Source organism: Protopterus annectens, chromosome 12.part0 (genome assembly GCF_019279795.1).
Source record: "Protopterus annectens isolate FY-2018-M chromosome 12.part0, PAN1.0, whole genome shotgun sequence".
NCBI lineage: Eukaryota > Metazoa > Chordata > Ceratodontiformes > Protopteridae > Protopterus > Protopterus annectens.
The window spans coordinates 1,130,620,391-1,130,646,661 of record NC_056746.1 but is presented as its reverse complement, the minus strand read 5'-3'; the positions used below and the strand labels follow the sequence as shown (position 1 = coordinate 1,130,646,661).

General features: G+C 40.4%; 1 protein-coding gene across 1 annotated transcript in view; it reads left to right on the top strand.

The window, feature by feature from the left end:
- Positions 1 to 26,271, top strand: part of LOC122816264 (arf-GAP with SH3 domain, ANK repeat and PH domain-containing protein 2-like) — a 1,594,524-nt gene that overhangs the window by 1,179,891 nt on the left and 388,362 nt on the right. The window contains exon 14 of the mRNA XM_044089001.1: positions 6,431 to 6,594. Coding sequence (XP_043944936.1) covers positions 6,431 to 6,594 — 164 coding nt within the window. The remainder of the gene's footprint in view (positions 1 to 6,430; positions 6,595 to 26,271) is intronic.

Here is a 26,271-nt window from a genome sequence, read left to right as displayed (position 1 = left end):
TCCACTCTTCTTAAACTGTTCTGATGGTGGATTGGCAGGGTGGACCAACCCTTCCCACTATGATGGGTAAGCCAACACTGGTCACTCAGTTCTTCTTTCTTGACGACAACGCCATCACTTAAACCACCACATGAACTGTATTCATATAGGTAATAGTCTGAGTTTAATCCCCCCCTGCCATAAAGCTGGACTACCCTCACAAAGTTCTCAACACTGGTTACAGTATTTAAATGCTGCACAGCTACAGCCAATGTTGTGTACCTAACCTCTCAAATACAACATAGTGGCACGGGTCTATATCACGGCATCAAAAATGCCATTAATTGAACAGCTTTAAAATCAAAAATGCTGTTCATAGAAGTCACTTTTTGGGGGAGCTGGGCCCTTCCACACCCCCTGCTAATTATATATGCCAACAACCAGATCACACTACAGTGAGGAAACTGCAAATTTTCCAATCTTCACTGTACCACGATTTCACAATACACACTTTTGTGAACGACATTCTCAGTTTTAAATGCGTTCGATTAGCAGCCTTTTCGATGTGTTGATATAGACCCAGTGACACTCAGAAGTTTGCTCTATAAAGGTACATTTTGTAGCTTAAAGCAAACACATTATATCATACACCTACATTACACACCATGTGGAGGGTTGGGTTTCTGCAAATGGCTGGTGGATTTTTCACAGTAAGCCTCTTAACTGAGTAAGTGTCTGTTCTGTGCTGCAGCTTACCACTATATAAGTTAATGTGATTCTAAAAGTTTCAGTGCACAGTGCAACTAGCCACATAAGTAGATGTGGATGGACTCCAGTTCCATGCAGCAACTGAGCATAACAAAATGGTGTGCAACAGACATTGTACTGATATTTCTACCCTGTATGTACTAGCATATGTTTCTTTATGTTGGTTTCATTTGTGGCATTGCAAAGCAGTCCATAGTGACTGATGTGCATGTGTCGTTAGGATTGTTGATAGTACTGTATACCTTCTTTATGTACACATTTTGAGAACATATCTCTGCCATTGGGCGGTAGCAGTCAGCTGTCTGTTACTTGGTGTTTGTTTATTCTGTGACTGTAGGTTACTTATGGTTGTGTATGATTCTTAGCTACATGTCCCATGATAGCTAATGACTGTGCAGTAACTGTGGCTTGATGGTTTCACATTTGCTGAGTATGAAATTCTGAAGGCTTTGTGGCAGCATGGAATGCTTTTTTTGAATTACATGTGGAAATGGCACCTCTTTGTGGGTTTAGGGAGTTTTATAATCAGGTGGGTGGATTTTGCTAATGGATGTGGATCTCAGTGCATGTCTGTTGATACCATGTCACAGACATACAAGATAGGGTACGGTGGTGTATAAGGGAAGTTTAGGCAGCTAAGAATACTACATCTGGTGACCCACCACCTGATCCAGTGAATGATACAGAGGCATTCCCAGTCTTCCTTTGTAGTCATTAATCAAATCTTAAAATACCAGATGGCGGCACTGATGTTGGTGCTGCATACATGCAGATAAGCATGTTTTCTGTTGCTTGTTTGGACGTAATTCCATGCCACTAATATGCTGCCCTTTCGACTGGAGATGATCACATGGATCTTGCTGCTAGATCTAGACTATGATGCAAGGTCATGTATGTCATGTGACACTTGTGAATATTTTATCTTAGTGTTAGCATTCACACACAATCTGCATATATTTCACAACCTTGTAATGTGGTACACTGATCACAAAGCCCTGTAGGTAAGTACATGCTTTCTGCATAGCTATATAGATTGAGCCATGCCTCTGAGATGTCTTACTTCTGTTAACCTTGAACCTTTTAGGCATCACTTCTACTGCAGTGAATGTAGTACATCTGGTTTCACTTTGGAATAGGGAAGTTACTTGACTGTAATGCTTCACATGGATGTGGGCACGTCTCCATAAATGTGGATATGGACAAAGAAGGTAGAGGTTCATCCCAGGGTATGACAGCAGTCAGACAGGACATGGCAGTTTTTGACACATCTTTCCTTCCATAGTTTAGGTGACCAAATCTTATTTGCATTTGCAAACTGGGTTAATTGGGTGGCATTGTCTCCAGTGCTTGTGATGGGGAGAAATATATAGAAGGTGGTCATGATGCACTTATGGTTGTGCAGGGCCCATGTTGGTAAGAGTTCTGTCTGGTGTCAGATGTGTCCTAAAGGGATGAGGTGACAGTCATGGTGTCCAAGGTATGTGGAGTGATTTGTTACCTGTCTGTATGCTGCTGCTGTTCAAGGAGTCAGTGCATCAGTGTATATTTTCTTTACATGGTAAAGTGATTGTGGCATTGCAGGGTATGTCACATATTGCTAGTCCTCAGGATGAGGCAGAATGATCGTACATTTAAGTCATTGGGTATTTTAAATTAAATAAAGGCTGATTTCATGAGAGTAGTAACTGAATGCATACACAGCATTGTCTACCATCAGTGCTAATTCACATATCTGGCATGGGTTATACATCGTATAGCCCATGCCTGTCATGGTTTGTGCATATGTGGCTTGGTTGGTCAGGGCATGGTTGGGATTATACCTAAGACTGATTACAGAGCTGCTAATGTTTGCAGCCTATAGCTGTTACTCGTCATCAACAGCAGCAGCAGCAGCAACTCCCTTTTTCTACATGGTGTTGGGGTATCATTTTAACTGTCACCATCTCCTTCGATTCAGTGCCGCATTCCTGCCTGCTTTGACACTCATGCCTGGCTGTCACAGGTCTTCTTTCACAAAATCTGACCATATTTTTGCTGGATGTCTTCTTTTCCTCTTACCTTCATGTCTGTTCCAAATCTTCTTCATCAGATTATCTTCGGCTTTTCTGAACGTGCCCAAACCACGGTAATCTGTTCTCTCTGATCTTTTCTGCAATTGAACCTACTTTGGCTTCTGCTCTTATGCCCTTCACTTACTGTTCTGGATATTCTGTAACCTCAGCACATGTTAAGGAAGGGAAGAGGAAGAAGCCATCTGCTTGGGGTATTGCAGGCTTGCCTGCAGTTAAGCCAGAGCTTGTGTTTTTCTTATGTCTTCTTTTTGATTGAAATGGTGCATCAGTTAAAACTGATTTAAATCATATTATATCCCCAGATATGCCAAAGGTACATTGCTGCTAGGTGTTTTGTTAAAGTACATTTATTGTATACAATTACGTTGCGCTGGTGTGTGTATATTGACTTGTACTCGTACACTTGAAGGCTTTTAAGAGAATTTTTCATACCAAGTCTTTGAATACGCATGTTCACCAGATGTGTGCATCATGCTTGCTGCTAGCAAATGAAACTGATGTAAAGGATCTTGCTATCTGCTGTGCACACGTCATAGCAGTGGATGAATGCCACCCCTTCCAATTAATATAGAAAGAAGAGTCTGTTATAGTAATGTGGATGCAGTTTGTGAACCCGAGAACACATGGGTGATGTACTCCTCGAACAGCTGAGTGGCTTGACAGTGTTGTGCTGATATTGATAAGAAGTATAATTAGTGCCCAGTCTTACGACACAGTACAATTAAGCACTTGTCCATGATGTGAAAAATAGCTGTCTGGGACACCTGTAATGTACTGTAGCAACTGTATGGAGTTTGGATATCCCAAAAGCAGATATGTCCAGCTACAGGCAGAGAATGGTTTCTAGTGATAGTTTTCTTGTTTTTACCAGTTGTCAGAACTGATGTAGTGAATTCATTTCACACAAACTCACAGCCAGCATCAGCTCTATTTAGTATTATGCATCAGTAAGTTTATACAGCTCCATTTCCATGGTAGATGCCTTAGGTTTATAGTTAAATAGGCAATTAGTCTGCAGACTACTGCATGCCTAGCCAATAATCAGACAATAACCAATGATGAGAATCAAACCGTGTGCCTTGTGCATATGAAGAAAACACCTTGACCATTAAGCCAGCCCCCAAATTGATGTATAAAATACCTTTAACTCTTTCCCAGTACATGATCATTGTACGTGATTGATAAGGATACAAGAGGCTATTAACATTCCCTGCTGCCATTTTATCCCCCTTAACATCAAACATTCACATCAATTGCTTACCTAAACACCCGAGGTGACAACTGGACAGCAGGTGAGTTGTACTTACTAATGTCCTCCTTGTCTGACTCTGTAAATACCTATTTACCATGCAAACTGAGCCGCCAATGTCAATGTTGCAAATGTAAATCTAGAGTTAAGGAAATCTCACTACAAATCAACCCTTGTTAACTAACACAACTATCTTCTGTATTGCATATAATCTTACACTGTCTGTATAATAAAACAGCTCACCGTGACAACTTTAATTATAAACACCACAACAGGAACTCCACCACTAACCCCCATTATCTCTTCATTATAAAAATGACCACAGTCTCACTAATCAACCTAATTGCACTCTCTAACCTGTAATTACAGCTGCCAACCATCTTCCTTTGCTTTTATTTTTGCTGTACAATTCTTGTCACTACAAGCATCCAGAAGGCAATACCTATATCCTCATCTATATTTTCTCTCTCCTAAATACCATACAGTATGATGCACAGTCCTCTCTCAAACAAAAAGAGATTATATCATTGTACAATCTCTGGACATGTACTAAACAATTACATACATACTGCACTTAAGGTGCTATACCACCTGTCAGGTTATATTGGAACTGATGTTTGCCTTCAAGCACATGCCCATTCACATCAGCAACTAACCATTAGCTCCCCCACAAACATTACCATGAAGTATAGCTCATTGAATATTGGCTTGTAGGTCCAGCTTTGTGGTGTGGCATAATGGGATCAAGCCATAACTATGACTTAGAACCCAACATCAGGTAGCAGCTCAGGTATTGGAATTGACAGAAACATGAGGGTGAAAGTGAGTGGTCAGGTCTCCTTCAGGTGGAGAAGATTGCTACCAAATCTAGCTTGTGTAGGGTAAGCATGCCCTTGTGGCAGGATGAATGGTCTGCCTTTCAAGGGATCAAGACAGTGCAGAGAAAATCCTTTACAAAGACTGTATATTTCTTTAGATCTTTTAACTATTCAGATCTTTCTTATAAGTCTTTAAAAAGACTATACTTAAGGCTCTGTGTTTGTTTCAGTCTTTAAAAAGACTTTTTCTAGTTTCTTGCAGTTGAAAAGTATGTCTCCTGGTCTTCCTTTCCATACTGCTTGTTTGCCAGGAAGTCTTCATAATGACTTGACTGCTTTTGGGGCTTTTGGATTCTGTTTCTCCATGGATGTAAGCCTTAAACTCTTAGGTTTATGTTTAACACTTTTTCCTGAGACTTTACAAAGACTTTGTGTTAAGTTTCACATATTCACGTATTTTTGAATGGTGATGTTTATGGCTTCAGAAATTACCTGTTTAAACTTACCTGGCAGCGAGCTGTACTTTTAAGCATGCAGTAGTATAGTAAGCAGTAAACCAAAATACGGTGAAATGAATGGCACTCTGTGGTTGTCTTCAGAATAACAAGCTTTTTGGGTGATCTTCCTGGTACAGGAAAGCACCTTCTTCATAATACTTCTTTAGATCTAATCTTTTAAAGACATTGCTACAACTTTTATACATCTAGATAGTGACATCTCAGTATTTGTGGTACTATCCTTCAAATAAGTCTTCAGATGTAGAGTGAGGATGAGCCTATGTTTTTTATCAGCAGACAACCGTATAAGAAATCTGGAAAGAGGGGAGAATGTTTAAAGGAATCAACAATAGCATGAGGTAGAGTCTGGAGCTATGATTTTGCTGATAGTGAGGGTCATGGGCCTTACTTAGTCTCAAATATGGACAGTGTTTTTCTGCATAATGCAGCTAGTGGGACAAAGTGACCATTTGAGTTTAATGTGGTCAGAATGTGGAATATGAACACTCGAATCATGTTATTTTGCAAAGTCTGTGAGTATTCTGGTGAAAACAGCACTGACATGCAAAAGGAAAGAGATGCTAGAGTACTTTATTGTACTCAAAAGTAATGTACCATTTTAAAGAATACTAATATGCATGCATATTTTTTAATATTGACTACATACAGCACTAACAGCATTTGAAACACTAGCAAATTATTGTACTACGTTAGACTGAGGTGCAGAGCAGTTTGCAACCTGCCAAAACGCTGTAGTAAAGTTGCAGTTGATGATATAAAGCTTGTATAAAGAGCTGGGCTTTAGGGATAAAGGAGATGGTTGCATGAATAAGAGTATTGCCTATGTACAGTGCAGTAATGCTTGAATCAGGGCAACCTCATACAGGAAACAAACTAGGTAAGGTCAAGTTGCTGTGCATTGTTGCATTGGACAGAACTTTTAGGATTAAATTATGTCCTGGCTTAGTTTCAGTTTTATTTATTGCATGTGTCTAACACTTGGCTTTTGATGTAAAACAAATTTAACATTGTTGCTTTTGATGGAAGGTGGATCTCTGTCCTGACTAATAGTAAACAAGAGGCTTTGAATGTAGCATTCAGTGAAGAACATCGAAGTGGAGAGAACAGCATTGAAGATCTGACCAAAGCCATCATTGAAGATGTTAGACGTATGCCAGGAAACAATGTCTGCTGTGACTGTGGAGCTCATGGTAAGAGGCTATCTTCTGACACCACTGTAAAAAAAAATGTAATGCATGTTGGAAAAAGGTGGGGTTGTAATAAAAATCAGCGGGAGGTAAATGCATTTTAGGTGTTGAGCACTAACCTGCTTTTGAAAGTTTTATAAGCTTAACAGTTATCCTACAGAGGGGCAAGTCCTTATACTGTAGGAGGGAGAAGATGTCGGTGGAACTAGAGTTGCACGTTAGTCATGTGGCAGTTAATCAGACAGTAGTCTGGAATACGAGATGAGAAACGTGTCAATTAACTCTTTCTTTGTACCATTTTCTTCTAAATGTAATGTGAAACGTTTTACAGGTAGGTAGATACTTTATAGACCGAATTCTTTTGTGTGCTGCTCATCTTAACAAAATTCCAGGTTTTGTTCATGCGTGCTGGAGTTCAGTGTAATAATCGTTCAGGAATACAACATTTTCAAATCAGCTTAGCCCGTTAAATACTTTTTTTTTTTAAATTTTCAGCTTTATTAGAGATATGTGACATTTCTTTCAAACAAGAAAAGTAAAAATTTAAATACAGGACCCTACATACATCTAAGAGTAGCAATAAGAAAAACAACAAATGAAAAAAAAAAACTTGCAACTGAGCATCAGTGATCTGTCCAGCAGGAAAACCACAAAAACAATATAGGCTTATCATAAGGACAGAGAAAATGATATTGTCTGGATTTCAGTTCCTCTGTTTTCTGTGAGTGGTGGCTGGCCTCCTTTCCCATGTGCCACTTTATACTTGCTGATTATCTTGTCATCTTCTGATCCACATATTGCAACCATAGCAACCAATTATTTGCATGTTTGTCTGGTTTCTTTTACATTCCCTCTTTGTGCCCCTGTTGTACAGTTCCAGCATTAGACCAGCAACCTTTTTTGCAGTTGGTAGCATTGTTGCCTCACAGCAAGATGTTCTCCATTCGATTCTCTGCTTGGGTTGGGAGTGCCTTCTGTGTGGAGTCTACATATCCTCCCCATGGTTGAGTGGGTGTTTGAAAGACATACGTTGAATGGGCGTGCCTTCGTTGAAGGTTGGGCGTCAGGCTGGCAACTCGACACCATAAACCCAACTGCCAATCATTAGCGGACCAGAGTTCCGCTGTGGCGACCCCTAACCGGGAAAAGCCGAAAGACAAACAACAGTACAGATTATTTTCATTTTCATGTAATTGCTCTAACAGATTATTTTCATTTTCATGTAATTGCTCTAAGTATAATTAATATTCTCATGTTTGGGAAGTCCTCCAACTGAGAGCGACAATTAATATAAGAATTTTATTTCCCACCTTCTTCTCCATATAGAAATTGCCAAGAACTTAGAGGTCTTGCTAAAACTGATGTATTTCTAAAATATAAAGTCCTACATCTGCAGATCCCCTGTAGTGCCTTCATGGTGTCCTGATTCTTGGAAAGATTTAAGCTAATCATTGCAATGTGTATACATTTCTGGAGATGTGAAAATTCTAAACCTACAGGATCTCTTAGCATGTCTGAAAGAAAAGTATGTGTATCCCTAACCTCTTAGTTAAACATACTGAATATTCACTCCGCCACATCCCTTGCACTTTCATTTCTTATTTCTATTGGAGGATAATAGTATAAAGCATACTTGTTAATCTGGACAGAGCCACCCCCTTACCTGAGTTCCACTAAAATATAGATACATCCCTTCTACCTTATCACCGTTGGGGTCCCTTAGGGCTCTATATTAGGACCCCTATTATTTTCTGTCTTTATTAATGACCTGTACACAGTCATCCCAACAGCATTCAATATGCAGATGACTCCACTTTGATTTGCTCTGCCACCTTCCCTTTAAGTCTGCAGACTCTATCCCAAAATGTTTTTAATACTGTTGAAAATCGGCTCTGTAATGGATGTCTCCTATTAAATCCTAACAAAGTGAAGCTACTGCTTTTCTCCCCCACTCGAAAAGCCTCCGCTCCAACCTTTACTGTAAAATCTAACAATGGCACTGTCATTGTCCCAGATCCCTGTACCAAACTCTTAGGTGTAACCGTGGATAATAACCTCGTGTGATATGCATATTAATCAAATTATTAAAAAAGCTAATAAAAAACTTGGCTCACTATATAAGATCAAACCTTTCTTTGCTCCACTAGCTAGAATGGTAATTGCCTGTACACATCTACTTTCCACCCTCCTTTCTGAGTCCCCTCTCTTCACGAACTTGAGTAAGTCTGACCTTAATAAACTCTCTAGCTGCTTTAATCATATTGCTAGATTTGCCACTGGAGTAGCATACAGAACACACCACTGTCTGAACCTAAAGAATCTAGGGTGGCTAGAATTGCCTATCAAACTTCAGTACACTCAGCTAATAGTACCACATAAAATTCTCTACCAACCTGAAAACACACCGTACTTACAAAAATTATCACCCCTTACAGCAACCTCAAGACACTTCGCTCATCCAACAAATTACTTGTCCAAACCTTCAAAAGTAACAGCTCATCTGGAGACTCTCTATATGCCAACTCTGTTGGCAAAATATGGAACTCACTTCCTGCTGACCTTACTTCAGAACCTGTTCTAACCCAATTTAAAAAAAAAAATCGAAAACAGTACTTTAAAAGACGATGGCTATTTCCTTGCTCTAATCCAGACTAACTCTGGTAATATAAACATGTGCTAAAGAGGTCTTTTGGCCCACCCTTACATTGCTTCCTGATTGTTACTTTATAACAAATCAGATTTATATATGACAGAATGAATTACTTTTATCCTATGTATTGTATCTGTAACAGTGTTTTAACTTGTTTAATGTAACAGTTTTTATGTATGTATGTATGGAGCTTTTCTCCCCGGGCCTCCACTGAAAATGGGGAAGTATCAAGTCGGACTATCCCAGTCAACAAATGTAAAATAAAATAAAGTAAATAAAATAAATACATCAACTCCTTGCCCATAAGTCTAGTTTGAATTCCTAGCTGGGAATATTTCATTTGTGGAACCCAGTAGATCAGAAATTCAGTGTTTATTGCCCTATACATGGTTTGGAACCTAGGGTGGTTTAGATAAATTGTTTTATCGTTTTTCTCTTGACCTCAGCCAGTTCTCAAGATTTTCATTAAGCCCTGTTCAGCCCCAATTCATTTGTATATGTAGAATAATCTTTGGTGGTGCTCCGGTAGCATTGTCACCTCACAGTTAGACATTGCCCGTTCAATTCTCAGTTAGAGCGTCTTCTGTGTGGTGACATGCGTGAACGGGTGTTCCTTCGTTGAAGGTTGTGCGTTAGGTCCGGCAAGCCAGCACGTAAAACTCTACTGCCAATCATTAGCGGACTGGAGTTCCGCTGTGACGACCCCTAACTGGGAAAAGCCGAAAGACACAAACAAACTGTCCTCACTTACTTATTTCTATCCATTTCTGTACTGAATTCACAAATACAATTATTCACCCACCTACCCACTCACAACCCTTTTTTCCCATTTTTGCTCATGGGGTCAGGGTGTCACTTCAACAATGATGATTAACTAAATCCAAGGTTTACACCACAACACCTGTGGCCAATTTAGAGTCCAGTCCACCTCTAAATTGGAACTTGGAAGGAAACCCACATGAACACAGGGAACTCCACATAGAAGGCACCATAGCCAAGATTCGAACCGGGGAACCTTTTGCACTGTCCAGAGCTCCACTGTGCTGACCATCTTCCTTAATTTACCCTAAATCCATTCTGATCCAAAATACAGAGGTAAAACGTTATTTCTCCTTCCCATATTTTCTGTCATATTGTTCCATTCTGTTATGAAATCTGGATGTAACCATTTGAAATAAAATAAGAAGTTAAGATACCTTCCATTACAACATTAAGTGAGGAAATCCCATCTCCCCTTGCTTTGCAGAAATGATCTTTTTAGGTGCTATGCTCAGCATCCCTTTCTGCAAAACATATTACCAAAGATAGCCTTGAGTGGCCCCTGTGGGGTTGCCTGAAAATAGTAGAGGCGCATGGGGAAATAAAAGGAATATCTTTATTGCCTGGGGAAATAAAAGGAATATCTTTATTGCCTGGATCATCTTCTGACATATTCCAGTAACAAATATTTCAAATTTAATATAACAATTTTAACTTTCATCTGCAAGTCTTCTATAAGAATTTTCAACAGTATCACTCTTTGTTGGTGCTGCATGAATCCCCAGATACTTAATGTTCTTATCCTTCCGCAGAAGGATATTCATTACGTAAGATGATACACAAGTTATTGTCAATGGATATACCCTGTGCCCTGGCTATAATTTTATATCAAACATTTTCCCATAAACTGTTAACAGTACATTTAATAATCTAAGTAAATAAGTAAGTTTGTCTCTCTCACTTTCTCATTCCAGCTGTGTAAGATAGACTAACAGATAATATGCAAAACAAAGAAGGGGATTGGCTGAGAGAAAAGAAAAAAAAGGAGAGAAATTGGCTAGGACATAATGTTTTTTGAAAGCAGTCAGGGGTTTTCCCCAACTGAGAGGGCTTTAAAGATGAGACAAAACTAATTAGACTTGAAGAAAGTTTTCTCAGTTTTTTTTTGAAATGCAGTGGAGATACTAATATAAACAGATACTTTTGTTTTTTATTTCTCCCTTTTGTCTTTTTCTTTGTTCAGTTTTAAGAAATGTAGACCCGGCAGTGTAAAAAAGAGGGATAGTGGAAAGGTCTGGTTAAGAGAGTATGACAAAAGAAAAATTTGTGTGCTTTTTCCCATGCTTGCATAGGAAAATGACTGGGTTAAGATCCTAGACTTAATCCAGGAACAAGTTTATTACAAAGCATGTAAATTTATTACAAAGCATGTAAATGAAAAAGAATATTGAATATTATAAGGCTTTTTTTCTGGTAAACAAGGTACCATTAGCAGTTTTGTGCCTGGTTTGCATGTCACCAGAGGAAAGATGCCTTGGAGTGAGTGTTTACTGAAACCATTCAAATGTTTTCTCAGCTCGGAGAGCTATGAAGATAGACTAAGTCAAATAGCACTTACTAATAGTACAGGCTGTACCATGCATCTTAACATGACTAACCTTTCTTTTTTTGTTAACTCTAGCCTGTGTGGCTATCAACTTAGACCTTTTTTCAATATTTGAAGATGTACATTGTTTTTAGTGGTGGTTGGGGGATGGATTGTTCTGTTTGAGGGCTTTCAAAAAACAAAAAGTTATGTAAGATGTGGCATAGGCTCATATGGATTAACTGGATTGTATTAATTGCAAGTGGACCTACGATAGAAGAAAAAAAAGATAATGAAGATATATAGTACTAAGGGGCTACTGGCAAGGGAGGATGATTACACTGGCATGCATTTACATTCCTATTAAACCTGCTGTAATGGAGTTGAAGAAAATTCTGGGAGAAATAATCAGCTTTCAGCAAGGAATATTACTTATAGGTGGAGACTGCAATTTGGTTTGCAACAATGAAGATGTGTCTGGGGGCCGAGAAGGGAAAATATAACAAAGGAGGGTAGATTTTTGAAGAAATGTATGAAAATGTTTGGCATGGAAGATGTGAATTCAGTACTAGGAGTTTGGAGTGAATTTGCATATTATTCTCCAAGATATAAAAACTGGGCTACGCTAGATAGAATTTATATTTCACAGGAACATGTGCATTTAATTGAAGGTCTTGAAACACACTCAAAAACTATTTCAGATCATGTGCCAATATTAACTAAAATAAAAGTGCAGGGCAATGAAATAAAAGTGAGACACTGGCACTTTCCCACCTATCAGCAGAAAAAAGAGGATTAATTCAGGAGCTACTACAGAAGGTAGAAATTTCTTCTGAAAATATAGCTGGAGAGTGGGATAAAATTAAAGTGGAGTTTAAAACCAGAGTAGAAATAAAGGAAAGGGAGATATGGCTAAGAAGTAACAAGAATTATTTAGAGGGACTGACAAATGTTAAAGTATTGCAGTTGCAAAATAGGGGGAATCTCTCAGAATAAGAAAGGGAGCAACTGCAGAATGCTAAGCAGAAAATAAGGGATTACCTCGATAGTGTGTACAAGTTTAGAAAGATTGTGGATAAGCAACTATTTTTTATAATAATTATAGAACACAAAAACTTTTAGCACAATGACTCATGCAACAAAGTGGAAAGGGCTGTCACCAAGCTTAGGGAGCCTATAACAAGGAAGATAACAAGAGACCCTGTAGAAGTATTAGAAATATTTTGAACATTTTATGAAAATTTGTATAAAGCAGAGAAATATGGAACTCAAGAAAAGGTACAAATGGAAATATTTATGGAAGAATTAAATATGCCAAGGTTAGAGGTAGATGAGGCTCAATTGCAGGGTAGGAAGAGATGTGATAAAAATGGCTATGTATAACCAATCTGCAGGAAAGTCCCCAGGAATAGATGGTATTTCTGTGGAAGCTTAGAAGTTAGGAGGATAAAAACTGATAAAGATGTGGAAGGATGTTCTTAGTGTTTCACTGTTGCAGTCATTGCATTTGGGTTATCTGCTTGCAGGTAGCCCTGAGTTGGCCTGATTATCAAAGTCTTGGTTCCTGTCTCATCTTTCATGATGTCAGGTAGTCAGGGGTATAAAGCATGCAGCTGACACCATTACATCAGTCTTTCTTGTCGTGCGGTGCCCGAAGCAGAAGCAGTTCGCAAGTGCCGGTCGGCCGACTCCTGAAATTTCGTTTTTGAGTTTCAGATCCGAAGTCTTCGAAAAAGCTAAGTACATATTGGGGATCCTTTTTCTTGCTCTAAACCGATGTCAGTAAAAGTTAACAACTGTATTTCTTGTGGAAAGCAAATACCTCATAAAGACTTTCATTTGTACTGCATTCCTTGCTTAGGCCCAGACCACGACGTCCCTCGCTGTCAGTTTTGTGCCTTATTCAATCCACAAACTATTCGTCGTCGGTTCATTTTCACTTTTAACTATTTTGGTACTCTGTTCAATTATCCAGAAATGGCTTCGGTAAGCCATCTGATTACCAACATACCAAAAAAACTTAGATAAAGACGGAGACGGACCGCATAGATCCAAAGCTGCTGACAACGCTTCCGTTAAGCTAGTCCACCAGTTCATCGGTACTCAGTGAGGTGCTTTCGCAGCCCCTGATACCCGCTACTTCAGATTCTCAGGCCTCTACTGAGACCCATTCGGAGTCCGGTATGACGCAAGATGCTTCTTCGATTATGGAACCTGTGGATGCTTCTACCTTGGATGGGTCTGGAGCCACTGTGCAGGCACCGGCTTCTGAGGGTGTATTCAGGCCTGCTGACTTGCATATCAAACCAACGCCATCTTCTTCTTCTAGGCCTAAAACTCGATCCACACCTAGAAAACAGATGCCCAGACCGCATGGTCAGGCCCCTGCAGACAACCCTCCCTCAAAACAAACACAAATGCAGAGGAGATGCACTATATATAGCCAAACTGGGGGCTGAACTCTCTCAACACAGGAGAGCAGGGCAGAGAGGAGGAGAAGGTAACACACACACACAACACAGTCTCTCTCACCAACCCACAACAACAAAACCAAACCATACACATAGTAAAACAAAAGACATACGGCTCCTCTAAAAAAACGAAACGAAACAACAGGGGCTCCCAGAATACATCCAAGAAAACACCACCTCAAAACTCTGCACAAGCAACACACATAGTACACAAAGTCAGTGTGAAACCTCAAAAATCAAACTATGAAAAAACAAATAAGAATGGCTGAAGACCTTATTACTCTAATCAGGGGAAGCCACCCTTCTCCCTGTAAGAGACCTAGAACTGATTTTCTTTCTGATTCTTCGGATCAGGATTCTGAAATTTCTGTTAATTCTGATGACCAGGCTTTGCCCTTATCTACCTATAAGGATTCTGATGCAGAGGACTCCATTCCCTCTGCTTCCCCTCCAGAAGATTTCTCTTTTGGTGAAACTTTGCATACCCTTAAGGAGCATTTCCACTGGGAAAGCCAGGATTACTTTGACTCCAAAAAGAGGCTTAGGGAATTCTTACTCCTACATCAACACAGGCCTTTAACTATCCCCCCTGTACTGGACATTGTGGATGATGCCTTCATGGAATCTAGCCTGGCCCCAGACACTTTACCTCCAGCTCCCAGGAAACCTGACTGGTATTACAGAGTACCTGACTCTCTCAAGTTCCTCTTTAAGAATCCTACTGCGGATCCAGAGACCATTTCACAGGGACCCAAAGGCATTAAGGCTACTATTGCCAAAAATCCTACCCCCTCTGATAGAGATTCCAGGGCCCTGGACAAATGGGGTAAGAAGGTATACACTTCTGCTACTTTGCCCATTAGGGCCTTAAACTGCAGGTTTCATACATTAAAGTATCAGCAGCATATTATTGGATTACTTAAGTAAAAAAATATGTTGATTCCTGATTGTGCTGAAAATAAAGAATTACAGGATTTAATGCATTCTGCTGAACAAGTTGGTAAACATACTTTGCAATGTGGTTTTGATTCCTTAGAGGCATCTTGCAGGGCTGCTGTCACTGGGTCTGTACTTAGAAGGTATGCTTGGGTTAAGGAGCAAACTTTACCAGATCATGTTAAAGCTAAATTACTGGATGCTCCCTTAAACCAAGACTGCCTGTTTGGCAACAAAGTAGAAGTAGTACTTAAAAAGATGGGAGGAAAAAGCTAAATCTATGCAAACTGTTAAAGATTTCCTACAAGTACAGCCTCCCAGATTTAGTAGGCACTGGCCTTCTAAGAACTGGTCCTTTCCTGTCTCTTTCAGGCCTTCTCAGTCCAAACCGAGGACCAGCAGACCAACCAGGCTTCGGTCTCAAGGTACTCGCTGGGCTAAGCAGTGGGGGGCTCCCTCTTCCAAAGCTGGAAGTTGTAAGACACCCCCCTATAGTAAACTGTCACAATGACTTAAACTTAAACCTTCCAAGCCCTGCTCAACTGACTGTTCCTGTAGGGGGAAAGTTCGCCCTGCATGCAAAAAACTGGGAACTCATTACCCAAGACAAATGGGTTCTAAAGATAGTCTCCCAAGGATGCAGATTCCACTTCCACTCCTTACCAACCCCAAACGGTTGACCAGACCTACCCCCAAATCCGTGGGCAGAGGCTCAGCAGCAGGTTCTCAATCTTTTAAGTATCAGGGCTATTCAACCTGTCCCAGAAGAGGAATGAGGACAACGTTTTACTCCAGACTTTTCCTGGTAACCAGAAAAGACAATAGCTGGCGTCCTGTCCTGGACTTGCCTATCCTAAACACCTTTTTGGTAATCACAAAATTCAGAATGCTAACTCTTCATCAGCTGCTTCCTGTGCTAGGCAAAAATGCCTGGTTGGCAACATTGGATTTAAAGGAAGCTTACCTGCACATTCCAATATGGGAATCTTGCAGAAAATACCTACGTTTTAGAGCAGGCTACATGCACTATCAGTTCTCTGCACTGCCCTTTGGCTTATCTACTGTGCCCAGGGTATTCGCAAAGTGCCTAGTTCCAGTCATTGCATTCTGCAGGCAAAGAAGTATTCAAATATACCCATACCTGGACGATTGTCTAATTCGGGCAGAAAGCCAGGACATACTACTACATCATCTGGCATTTGTAAAGAAACTGCTAACCTCCCTGGGGTACACCATTAACAAAATGAAATCTCACATAGTACCCTGCCAACCAATTGTATTCCTGGGCGTAAGCTTGAATACAACTTCCCAGATGACCTACCTCACGCCAGAGAAACAAGTTTATTTGACGGCCTACTTCAAACTACTGGCCACAAAGACCCAGCTGTCTGCAAGGAAAATACTGCAAGCCCTGGGGTTCATGGCCTCTTGCTTTCTACTAATTCCATATGCAAGACTGCATATGAGGAAACTACAATGGTATCTAAAAAGCCTATGTTGTCAACATTCTCAGGACCTGGAATCAATGATTTCCATCATTCCTTGTATAAAGACAGAGTTCCTTTGGTGGGCAGAGGCCTACCACCACAACAAGGGACTGCCATTCACTCTACCCCCCGCCACCCAATCCCTAACAGACTCATCAGACTATGCATGGGGGGCTCACTTGGCAGGGCACTGCATTCAGGGCAAATGGAACCCGAGTCAAATGCACCTACATATCAATCAGAAAGAAATGTTAGCTGTACAGAATTCTCTGACAGCATTCAAGGACCACATTCTTCCAGGACAATTATTGGTAAAGATGGACAACACCACTGTTATGTGGTACATAAACAAGCAGGGGGGAACCCACTCATACCCCCCTCTGCAGACTAGCCATGGCTCTGTGGAACACAGCCTTGAGCTATCAAGTGCACCTACAAGCTCAATTCCCGCCAGGCAAACTAAATACACTGGCAGATGACCTAAGCAGAAATCTCATGGACCCACATGAGTGGAAACTGGAGCCAAAGATTTTCAACATTCTGAGAAACAAATGGGGGAGCCCGGAGATAGACCTGTTTGCCTCCCCTCAGAACTACCGGTTGGACAAATTCTGCACAAGGACTCCCCACAGACAAGCTTGGAACGTGGATGCCCTGTCCTTTACCTGGGTAAGCCTCTCAGTTTATGCCTTCCCCCCTTTGCCTCTCCTCTTAAGTTTTACTAAAGATTAAATAGGACAAACCAAGGACAACACTCATTGCACCAGACTGGCCATGCCAACACTGGTGTACACCCTCATGCGCATTATGTCACTACTGGAACCATGGAACCTGCCTCAGATTGCTTCCCTATTGTCCCAGCAAGAGGGCCAGATTCTGTACCCCCAGCTTCAAACCCTGAACCTGGCATCATGGCTAATTACCCGAGTTCTCCTACACCATCCCTCAGTAAACAAGTGCTGGATGTCATCCTGGAGGCAAGGAGGCCTAGTAGTAGAAAATTCTATGCTGAAAAGTGGAAAAGATTCTGTTCCTGGAGCCATACTCGGGGGATGGGCACAACAGTGCCCAGTTTACCACATATTCTTCAATACTTAACAGAGATGTTTCAGAAGGGCCTTTCCTTCTCTTCCATTAAAATTCATGTTTCAGCCATTTCAGCACAATACAATACTGAGCCACCCCTCTTCTCTCACCTCCTACTGAAACAATTCCTCAGAGGGGCCAGAAATTTAAGACCACCCAGGAGAGCTCCTACTCGTGCCTGGACCCTTAACTTTGTATTGGAAAAGCTCACTCTATCTCCTTTTGAGCCAGCTGCAACTGCTGAGTTGAAATTCCTTTCTTGGAAAACAGCCTTCCTTCTAGCCATCACTTCAGCAAGAAGGGTGCTGAATTACAGGCCCTCATGGCAGTGGAGCCTTTCATCATCTTTCATGTGGACAAGGGTGTCCCACAGGACCAATCCTTCCTTTATGCCCAAGGTGGTATCCAAAGTGACCCTTAATCAGTCCATTCATTTGCCAACCTTCTTTTCTAATGCACAGAACAAAGGGGAATGAATACTGCACTCCTTGGATGTGCACAGACAACTTAGATTTTACTCGGACAGGACCAAGCCTCTCAGGAAATCTGAACAGCTGCTAGTTGCCTTTGCTCCAGGGGTAGAGGGGAAGGCCATTTCAAAGCAAACCATTTCTAAGTGGATAGGCCATTGCATTCTTTTCTGCTATAAGCACCATGGAAAATCTACCCCACAGGGGGATAAGACCCCATTCACCAGGGTTGCATCTACCTCTACAGCCTTTCTCAGCGGTGTTCCTACCAGGGCCATCCTAGAAGCTGCTACCTAGAGTTCTGTACATACCTTCACCAAGCATTACCACTTGGCAATTTTTCTAAATCCAGAGCTGGTTTTGCCACTGCAGTTTTGCAGGGCCTAATAGCTAATCCTAATGCTCAATAACTGCCTCCTCCCTTCCTTCGCTTTGGGAATCTACCCAAATGTAGTGACTGCAGCAGTGAAACATGAAGAACGTAGTACAGTTGTGTACACTTATAAATGTAGATGTTCGAGTGTATTCACTGTTGCAGTCTTGGTTACCCTCCCTCCAGCCCCCTGACTTCTACTGGCTATACCTCTCTTCTTGTTTACTGTATTTAAGCTTGCTGGAGTATTTGCTTTTTGTTTGAGGTGTAACCTTGTATATAATTGCTTCCCCATTATGGGGCACCTGACATCTGGGGCAAGAAAAACTGATGTAATGGCATCGGCTGCATGCTTTATACCCCTGACTACCTGACGTCATGGAAGATGAGACAGCAAGTGGAGCAGGACCCAAGACTTTGATAATCAGGCCGACTGAGGGCTACCTGCAAACAGATAACTCAAATGTAATGACTGCAACAGTGAATACACTCGAACATCTACATTTATGGTAAGTGTACACAACTGTACTTTTTGTTTAACAGTATTTTAAGAGCAGGAAAAGTACCAACATCCTGGAAGAAGGCGGTGGTAATGGTAATTGTGTAAAGAGAGTAAAGATCCATTGGCTCCAACTTCATAAAGGCCCATTTCAGTACTAAACCATGATTATAAAGAGTTTGTCTACAATGGTTAAAAGAATGGCAAACGTGATACCAAAATTGATAGATATGGATCAGTGTGGTTTGTGGAGGGAGGCAAACATTTGACAATATTAACAGAACATTGATGATCCAGGGGAAGCAGAATGTACGAAAATCCCGCTATTGGTGGGTCTTGATGCAACGAAAACATTTGACAGAGTAGACTGGGACTTCATGAGAAGAGCAATGGAACCATTTGCTTTTCCTGATACAATTATAAGGTTGATTAGGAGTATATATGCGGGATCTCAGGTGAAAATTAAAGTGGGTAACATCCTCTCTGCTAACTTCTGCTTGAGTAGAGGAAACAGGCAGGATTGTCTGCATTCCCTTTTGTTGTTTGCATTATATTTAGAACCATTAGCAAGAAAATAAGGTACTCAGAAATTCAAGGATATAATTGGTATGGTAGTCAGGAAAAGCTGGCTCTATTTGCAGATGATATTTTATACATGACAAAACCAGAAAGGGACATTACAGTGCTGCGGAACATTTTAAGACAATTTCAGGTCTTCTTGGGATGCAAAATTAATGAAGCTGAAACAAAGGCAATAGCGGTAAATTTTGTACCTGCACATAAATTGGTCCAACAGTATTCATATTTATGGTGACATGATAAAGTGAAGTATTTAGGAGTATGGATTAGAAATTACTCTGTTGTGGCAACTAAGGATATAAGGAAGAGACTGAACAGAAGAAAATACAAAAACCAAGAAACTGGAAGCTTTGTTATATGTATATGGATGCTGAGATACAAGCAGTTAAAATGTTTTCAGTGCCTTTAGTCTTGTACACAAGTCAAGCATATTTTACTCTACCAGAGGAGAAGCTGTGGATAGCAATTAAGAGTCAAAGAATTTTATCTGAGAAGCGAAAACAGCAAGAGTCAAGTGGGATAAACCGATTCTTCCAGTAGAACAAGGTGGACTAAGATTACCCAATTTGAGGGGGTATTTTAGAGCAGCACAATTAAGGCTCTTTATACAGAGCACAAGCCAAAACCTATAATTCAGAGTGGAAAGGAATGATTATACAAGGGGAATCTCAAGAAATAAGGAGAGATTGGGATTTTGGATGCAGACTCTTGATGAGAACAATTAATATCATACAGAGTACTATATTCATAAAATAGCAGGATGTATTCCAAGAACTAAACTAACACGAGAATGGAGAAAAGAGATTCTGCTGATATTGATGACTGTGGTTAAGGATACAGATAATAGGCAAGAGGGGGCTGGAATTTATTGGAGAAAACTGGCAAAGGAACCAAGGTATTGGGGGCAAATAACTAGAAAGGGGAAGGTAATAGAATGGGAAGTGACCAAGAATGTATTTGGACTGCAGGTTAGAGATTGCCTTCCTTATCAAGGATTGATATCAGAATATAGGCAAAGAAAAAGAAATAGGGGGTTCCTAAATGAAAGACCAGCAATGGTAGAGTTTTTAATAGAATTTAGAACAGAAGCTGCCATTAAAATAGGGATAATTAGTAGATCATATAAAATATTGCATGATAATTATAAGAATAAATCAGAGGAGATTAGAAAGGATTAGGAAGAGAGATTGGGTAAGCAATTCAGAAAGAGACAATAGGGGGACATATATGTGCAGTCTATCTCCCAAATATGCAACAAATCTAGAAGATTTAAGATCTTTGCCTGTGTTTATGTATGTATTTTCGTACATTAAGTAGACTCCAAAGAATTTTTCTCAGGTGGATAGCAAATGTTGGAGGTGTGATGGGTAAGAAAGAGGTGGATGGAAACAATTTTTGGGAGTGTAATGAGCTGGTGGACTTAAGGGATTCACTGTGGACCGCTCTGTTGGAGATGCTGAGTGAGCATATGGATTGACTGGGAAGATGATTCTTTTTAGCTATGATACAGTATCGGAATTGCCTAGAACTAGTAAAGTCTTGCTGAGTCTAATTATGGTGGCTGCCAAAAAAGCAATTACCAGAAAATGGAAATCAAAGTCTAGACTAACCTTACTAGAAGTAGTGAATATAGTAACAGAGATAAAACAATTGGAATTGGGATCTTTAGAAAAGAGATGCAGCAAACTACATAAGAAAAAATGGGAATTGTGGGAACAATATATGCAGAGAAGGAACAAGGTTTAAGAGCCATAGAATGTTTAACTGGCAATGACTGGATAGATTATAAGTGTTCTATAATGTTTGCAGCTACAGTTGTTTCAGTGGTGTCTGTCATGTATAATGCTTTCAACTAAAGTAGTGTCAGTATTTGTTTTTCATTTATATAAATGTAAGATTGCCTATGTCATATGTGATAATTAATAGATGTTTATTGCTAAAAAAAAAAACATGAAGGCAAGCCTGCTTCCAGCTGAAAGTATTTTTTTTTTTGAGACAGGGATGAAAATAAGACATGATCATTATTTAAACTAGAAAACTCCTGCAGGAACCAGTCAGACTCCAGCTGTTTCCCCAAGACTTGCCTGCCATAAATCCCTTATCGCCTTCAGCTATGTAGGGGGAAACGAGGAACAAATTTTCATTTATTAGCCTTTTCAGTGAAAGCCGAACAGTTTTTGAAACCTTTATCCTTTCCTGTTTGATCCTACACACTGTCCCACTTGTTTTAGAATGTTGCAAATATTAATATTCCAACAGTCATAGAGACTAATCACTTAAAACTTTGATTTCCAAGCTTCAACACTAGTCTCTGGCCCTTTTGTTGAGAAAGTCATAAAGCCAGGGCTCTTAAGGATGATGAACTGTTCTCAAAGTGCAGTATCTTTAGACAGTCTTTTCTGTATTCCTTTTTAACTGAAATGTTTAAAATTTACTTGTTAGCCTCCTTCAGTTCATCATCATCATCAACCCCCCCTTTCCCATTTTTTTCTTTATGAGATCGTGGTGTTATGTCACTTGTCACCATCTCTCCCTAGTCAGTGCCACTTTCCTATCTTCTTCAACACTCATGCCCGACTGTCACAGGTCTTTTCTCACAAAATCGATCCCACCTGTTTGCTGGATGCCCTCATTTCCTCTTGCCTTCTTCCTGCCTGTCCCAAATCATCTTCACCAGATTGTCTTCTGCTTTCGTGCACATGTGCCTGAATCACCATTATTTGCTCTCTCTTACCTCTTCAGCATTTGGAGCTACTTTGGCTTCTGTTCTTGTGTCCTCCTCTCTTCGTCTGTCTCACAGTGTGCAGCCTACCACCCATTTTCAGGCACTTCATCTCCATCACCTCTAGCTTCCTCAACTGCTCTGCCTTTACTGCCCAGGTTTCTGTACCATACAGTAGTACTGATGGCAGTGTTGCAATACTTTTAAACTATTGGATTATTAACATTGACAGCATGGAGTTTAGTATGGCATGTTAATGTGTTAACAAGCCGTGGGAAAAGGGCACATGTATTTGCTTGTGAAAAAAAGTTTTTGCCTTAAAATCTGTTTACAAGAAATGTACCTGTCCTCTTGAGACCACCAAAAGATGTTGAAATTTGGCTACTCTCTCTCTCAAGGATGTTTTCAGAATTTGAGGGACGTAGAAGAGAAGCAGTGTTACTGATCTGAGGGGATGGCACTTTAGAAGTTACTGAAGCTAGACAGGTCTCTTCACTTACTGAAGAAGCTAGGATGGTCTGTTTCCAATGTAATACATTTATTTGCTTTAAGAAAAAACTGTAATAGGATAAAATAATATGGACAAAGTCTATATCAAGACTTGAAAGAGTTGTGGAAAATGGTGAATTGTTGCTACAAGTAGTTATGGGCCAAAGTTAAGAGTGGAGAGCATTGCACAAGTCTGTAAAAGGAAAATTTTGGGAGAGGTTTGAAAAAATGGTAGCAGAGGAAAAAAATGTATTTTAATGTTAAAAGGAAAGAATGTAAGTCTGGCAGTAGAGGTTAGAATGTAAAAGGCAAAGTCACTATTCAGTTGCACTAAAAGTAAAGGAGTAATAGTGTGGAAATCACTGGATAAAGATTGGGGAGGTAAAAGAGGAAAGATGGTGGAAACTGTAACTGTGTTGAGGTATTTATCATAACCGTAGAACTGACACATTCTTGTCTCTTGCAGGCATGACATAGCCACGAGAAGATGTCTGACTTCAGTGTTTTCTTTTTTTTTTTTTTTAAATGGCTGGTGGGTCACATGTCCCTTCCTGTCAGCTAGCAGATAATCTGGGGAGGGACTAGAACCACAGATATTTGAACCAAGGATTCTTAAGGAATTCTAACCTATAATTCCCAAGCAACCACAATAGAGATGCTCTCAGCAGAATGTTATCCAATATTATCTGTGTGGATTAGAGGGATAGAGCAATGGCTATGACTCGGGTCACTCAAGTTGATTGGCATTGCAGCTGGCAAAGAACAAGGAACTAGTGACTATGCTATGCCTACTCACCTTTCCAATGGGAGGAAGGTTGGTAGATGAAAATGGCTGGGCTGAACTGCTCATCTGCCCCAGCAGAAGACTAAGTAAGTTCATAAGTTATGTTACTGATGCAGTCCAGTCATGAGGCTCTTTACTGATATAGCTTCCTTTAGTCCAAAAACGTACTTCCTATCTTTCATATAATCATCTAATTGATTCTTAAATATACCCAAAGTTTTCAAGTTCCTAATTGGATAAGGTAAACGATTCCAAAGCCATGACACTTTGGAGAAAAGTATGGAGAGGGGGACATTCTAGTAGTACTTTGGTAATGTGAATATTTTCAAACACCAACACTGATAAATATTTCAGAACAGAGAGATGCTCAAGAGAACACTTTAGTACACACAGATGATGATGGTGTTTGGGAACTAGTGACAGTGTAAGGAAATGTGCCCTGATACACAGTGTAAGGAAATATGCCATCATACACAGTGTAAGGAAATATGCCCTCATACAGAGTGTAAGGAAATATGCCCTCATACAGAGTGTAAGGAAATATGCCCTCATACAGAGTGTAAGAAGTGTGCCCTAATACGGAGTGTAAGAAGTGTGCCCTAATACGGAGTGTAAGGACTGTGCCCTAATAGGAGTGTAAGGAAGTGTGCCCTAATACGGAGTGTAAGGAAGTGTGCCCCAGTACACAGTGTAAGGAAGTGTGCCCCAGTACACAGTGTAAGGAAGTGTGCCCCAGTACACAGTGTAAGGAAATATGCCTATGCAGGTATGAAAAACAGCCCAAGAAGATAATGGGCTCAAAAATTAGTTCAGAGGACAGATGGGACAAACAAATCATATCTAATAAGTGACTGAAGAATTCGTAAAAGCTTAACTGGTTGTCTGGGATCTGGGCTAACTATGCATATTACACAGTCTTCCTTTACAGTTAAAGTTGATGTTTCTGTAGTGTTTATTGTGGCTTGACCCTTTTGATGATAACACAAAGTCAGACTAACAGATGATGCACATCCCATATTAACAGTGTAATGCAGTTTTTCCCAGGATGCAATATTTCTGACCCATCTGCTTATAATACATTAGACCCCTGCATTACCCTAAAGAAAAGGCTGCAACATTCTACTTTGGTTCCAGGTTTGTTAATTCCGAATGTTGCTTTATATGGATGTTGCTGTGTAAAACGTTTAGCAGTTTTAGATTTTATGAAACTGGCTCACCTACAGCTGTCACACAAGACCAAGTCCTAAAAGTGCTATCAGAAGCTAAAAACACTGCATTGATGGGTCCTGACAGTATCCCTGGATGCATCTCAGATAGCATAAAGCATGATTTAGCCACAACCCTAACAACACTGGTCAATCTTTGCCTCCATACAGGTTTTGTACCAAGTGGCTTGAGAAGAGCTGCAGTCATTCCCCTGCATAAGGGAGGACCTTCCAGCAACCCAGGCAGTTATAGACTCGTAAGTCTGACCAGCCTCATATGCAAAGCCATGGAAAGACTTATGGAATTAATCAGTCAGGACATAGGCAACCTACAAACACTGGAATCATCTAAGTTTGGATTTGTCATGGGCAGATCATGCTTATTCAGCCTGATGGATTTTTTGAAAAGGTCACCAAAACAATGGATGACAGCAAAATGGTACACACAGCACACCTCAACCTGGCCAAAGTTTTGACACAGTTCCCCACTCAGGCATAGTAATAAAGCTAAGTAAGCTGGGGATGGACCCCCTATGTTACCCTCTGGATTGACAACTGTCTCAGATAGGATGCAGATAATCACAATAGGAGTGGTTACCTCCACAAAGAGAACAGTCACCAGATAATTACAATATGAGAGGTTAGCGCCACAAAGAGAACAGTCACCAGATAATTACAATATGAGAGGTTAGCGCCACAAAGAGAACAGTCACCAGATAATTACAATATGAGAGGTTAGCGCCACAAAGAGAACAGTCACCAGATAATTACAATATGAGAGGTTAGCGCCACAAAAAAGAGAACAGTCACCAGATAATTACAATATGAGAGGTTGAGAACAGTCACCAGATAATTACAATATGAGAGGTTAGCGCCACAAAAAAGAGAACAGTCACCAGCAGAGTCCCTGGTGTTCTATGCTGGGACCTCTCCTGTTTGGCATCCACTTTTCTAAAGTAAAAGTCAATACCAAAGGGCTGTGGCTGACTAAGTTTGCAGATGACTGCAAGCTAGCAGCAGTCAGTAAATCACCAAATGACTTGGTCATCCTACAGGAAGGTTTGTCCCAAATAAATAACTAGTGCCAAAATCATGGACTGAAACTAAATACCAAAAAATCCATTATTGTATCCTTTGAGAAGTTATCTACCCCAATGAACTACCACTTTGACAGTATGCCCTTAAGAGTTAACTAGGTATGGGATTTGGGAACATATGTGGACAGTGACCTAAATTTTGACCAACGTGTCCATTGTTGTAAGAACGTCCTTTTGTATTGCACAGCTTTTAAACAAAAGGATTGTGTCTAAGGTGTAGGGATGTCACTTTCCCCCTTTACTCAGCCCTCATTAGGCCAGTCATTGAATATAATGCCCCTTTGGCATGTATCTGTCTAGACATATGCAACATGTGGAACACCCACAAAGATGCCTTATTAAAAGGATACAAGGTCTAAATGACATGTCCTACATGGACCAACTCAAAGCCCTGTCACTCTGTACTCTGTACTCTGTATCCTGCATCCTGCAGACTGCTAAGAAGTGAACAGTGTCTGGCATTCAAATAGACAATGCAGAATGTATCC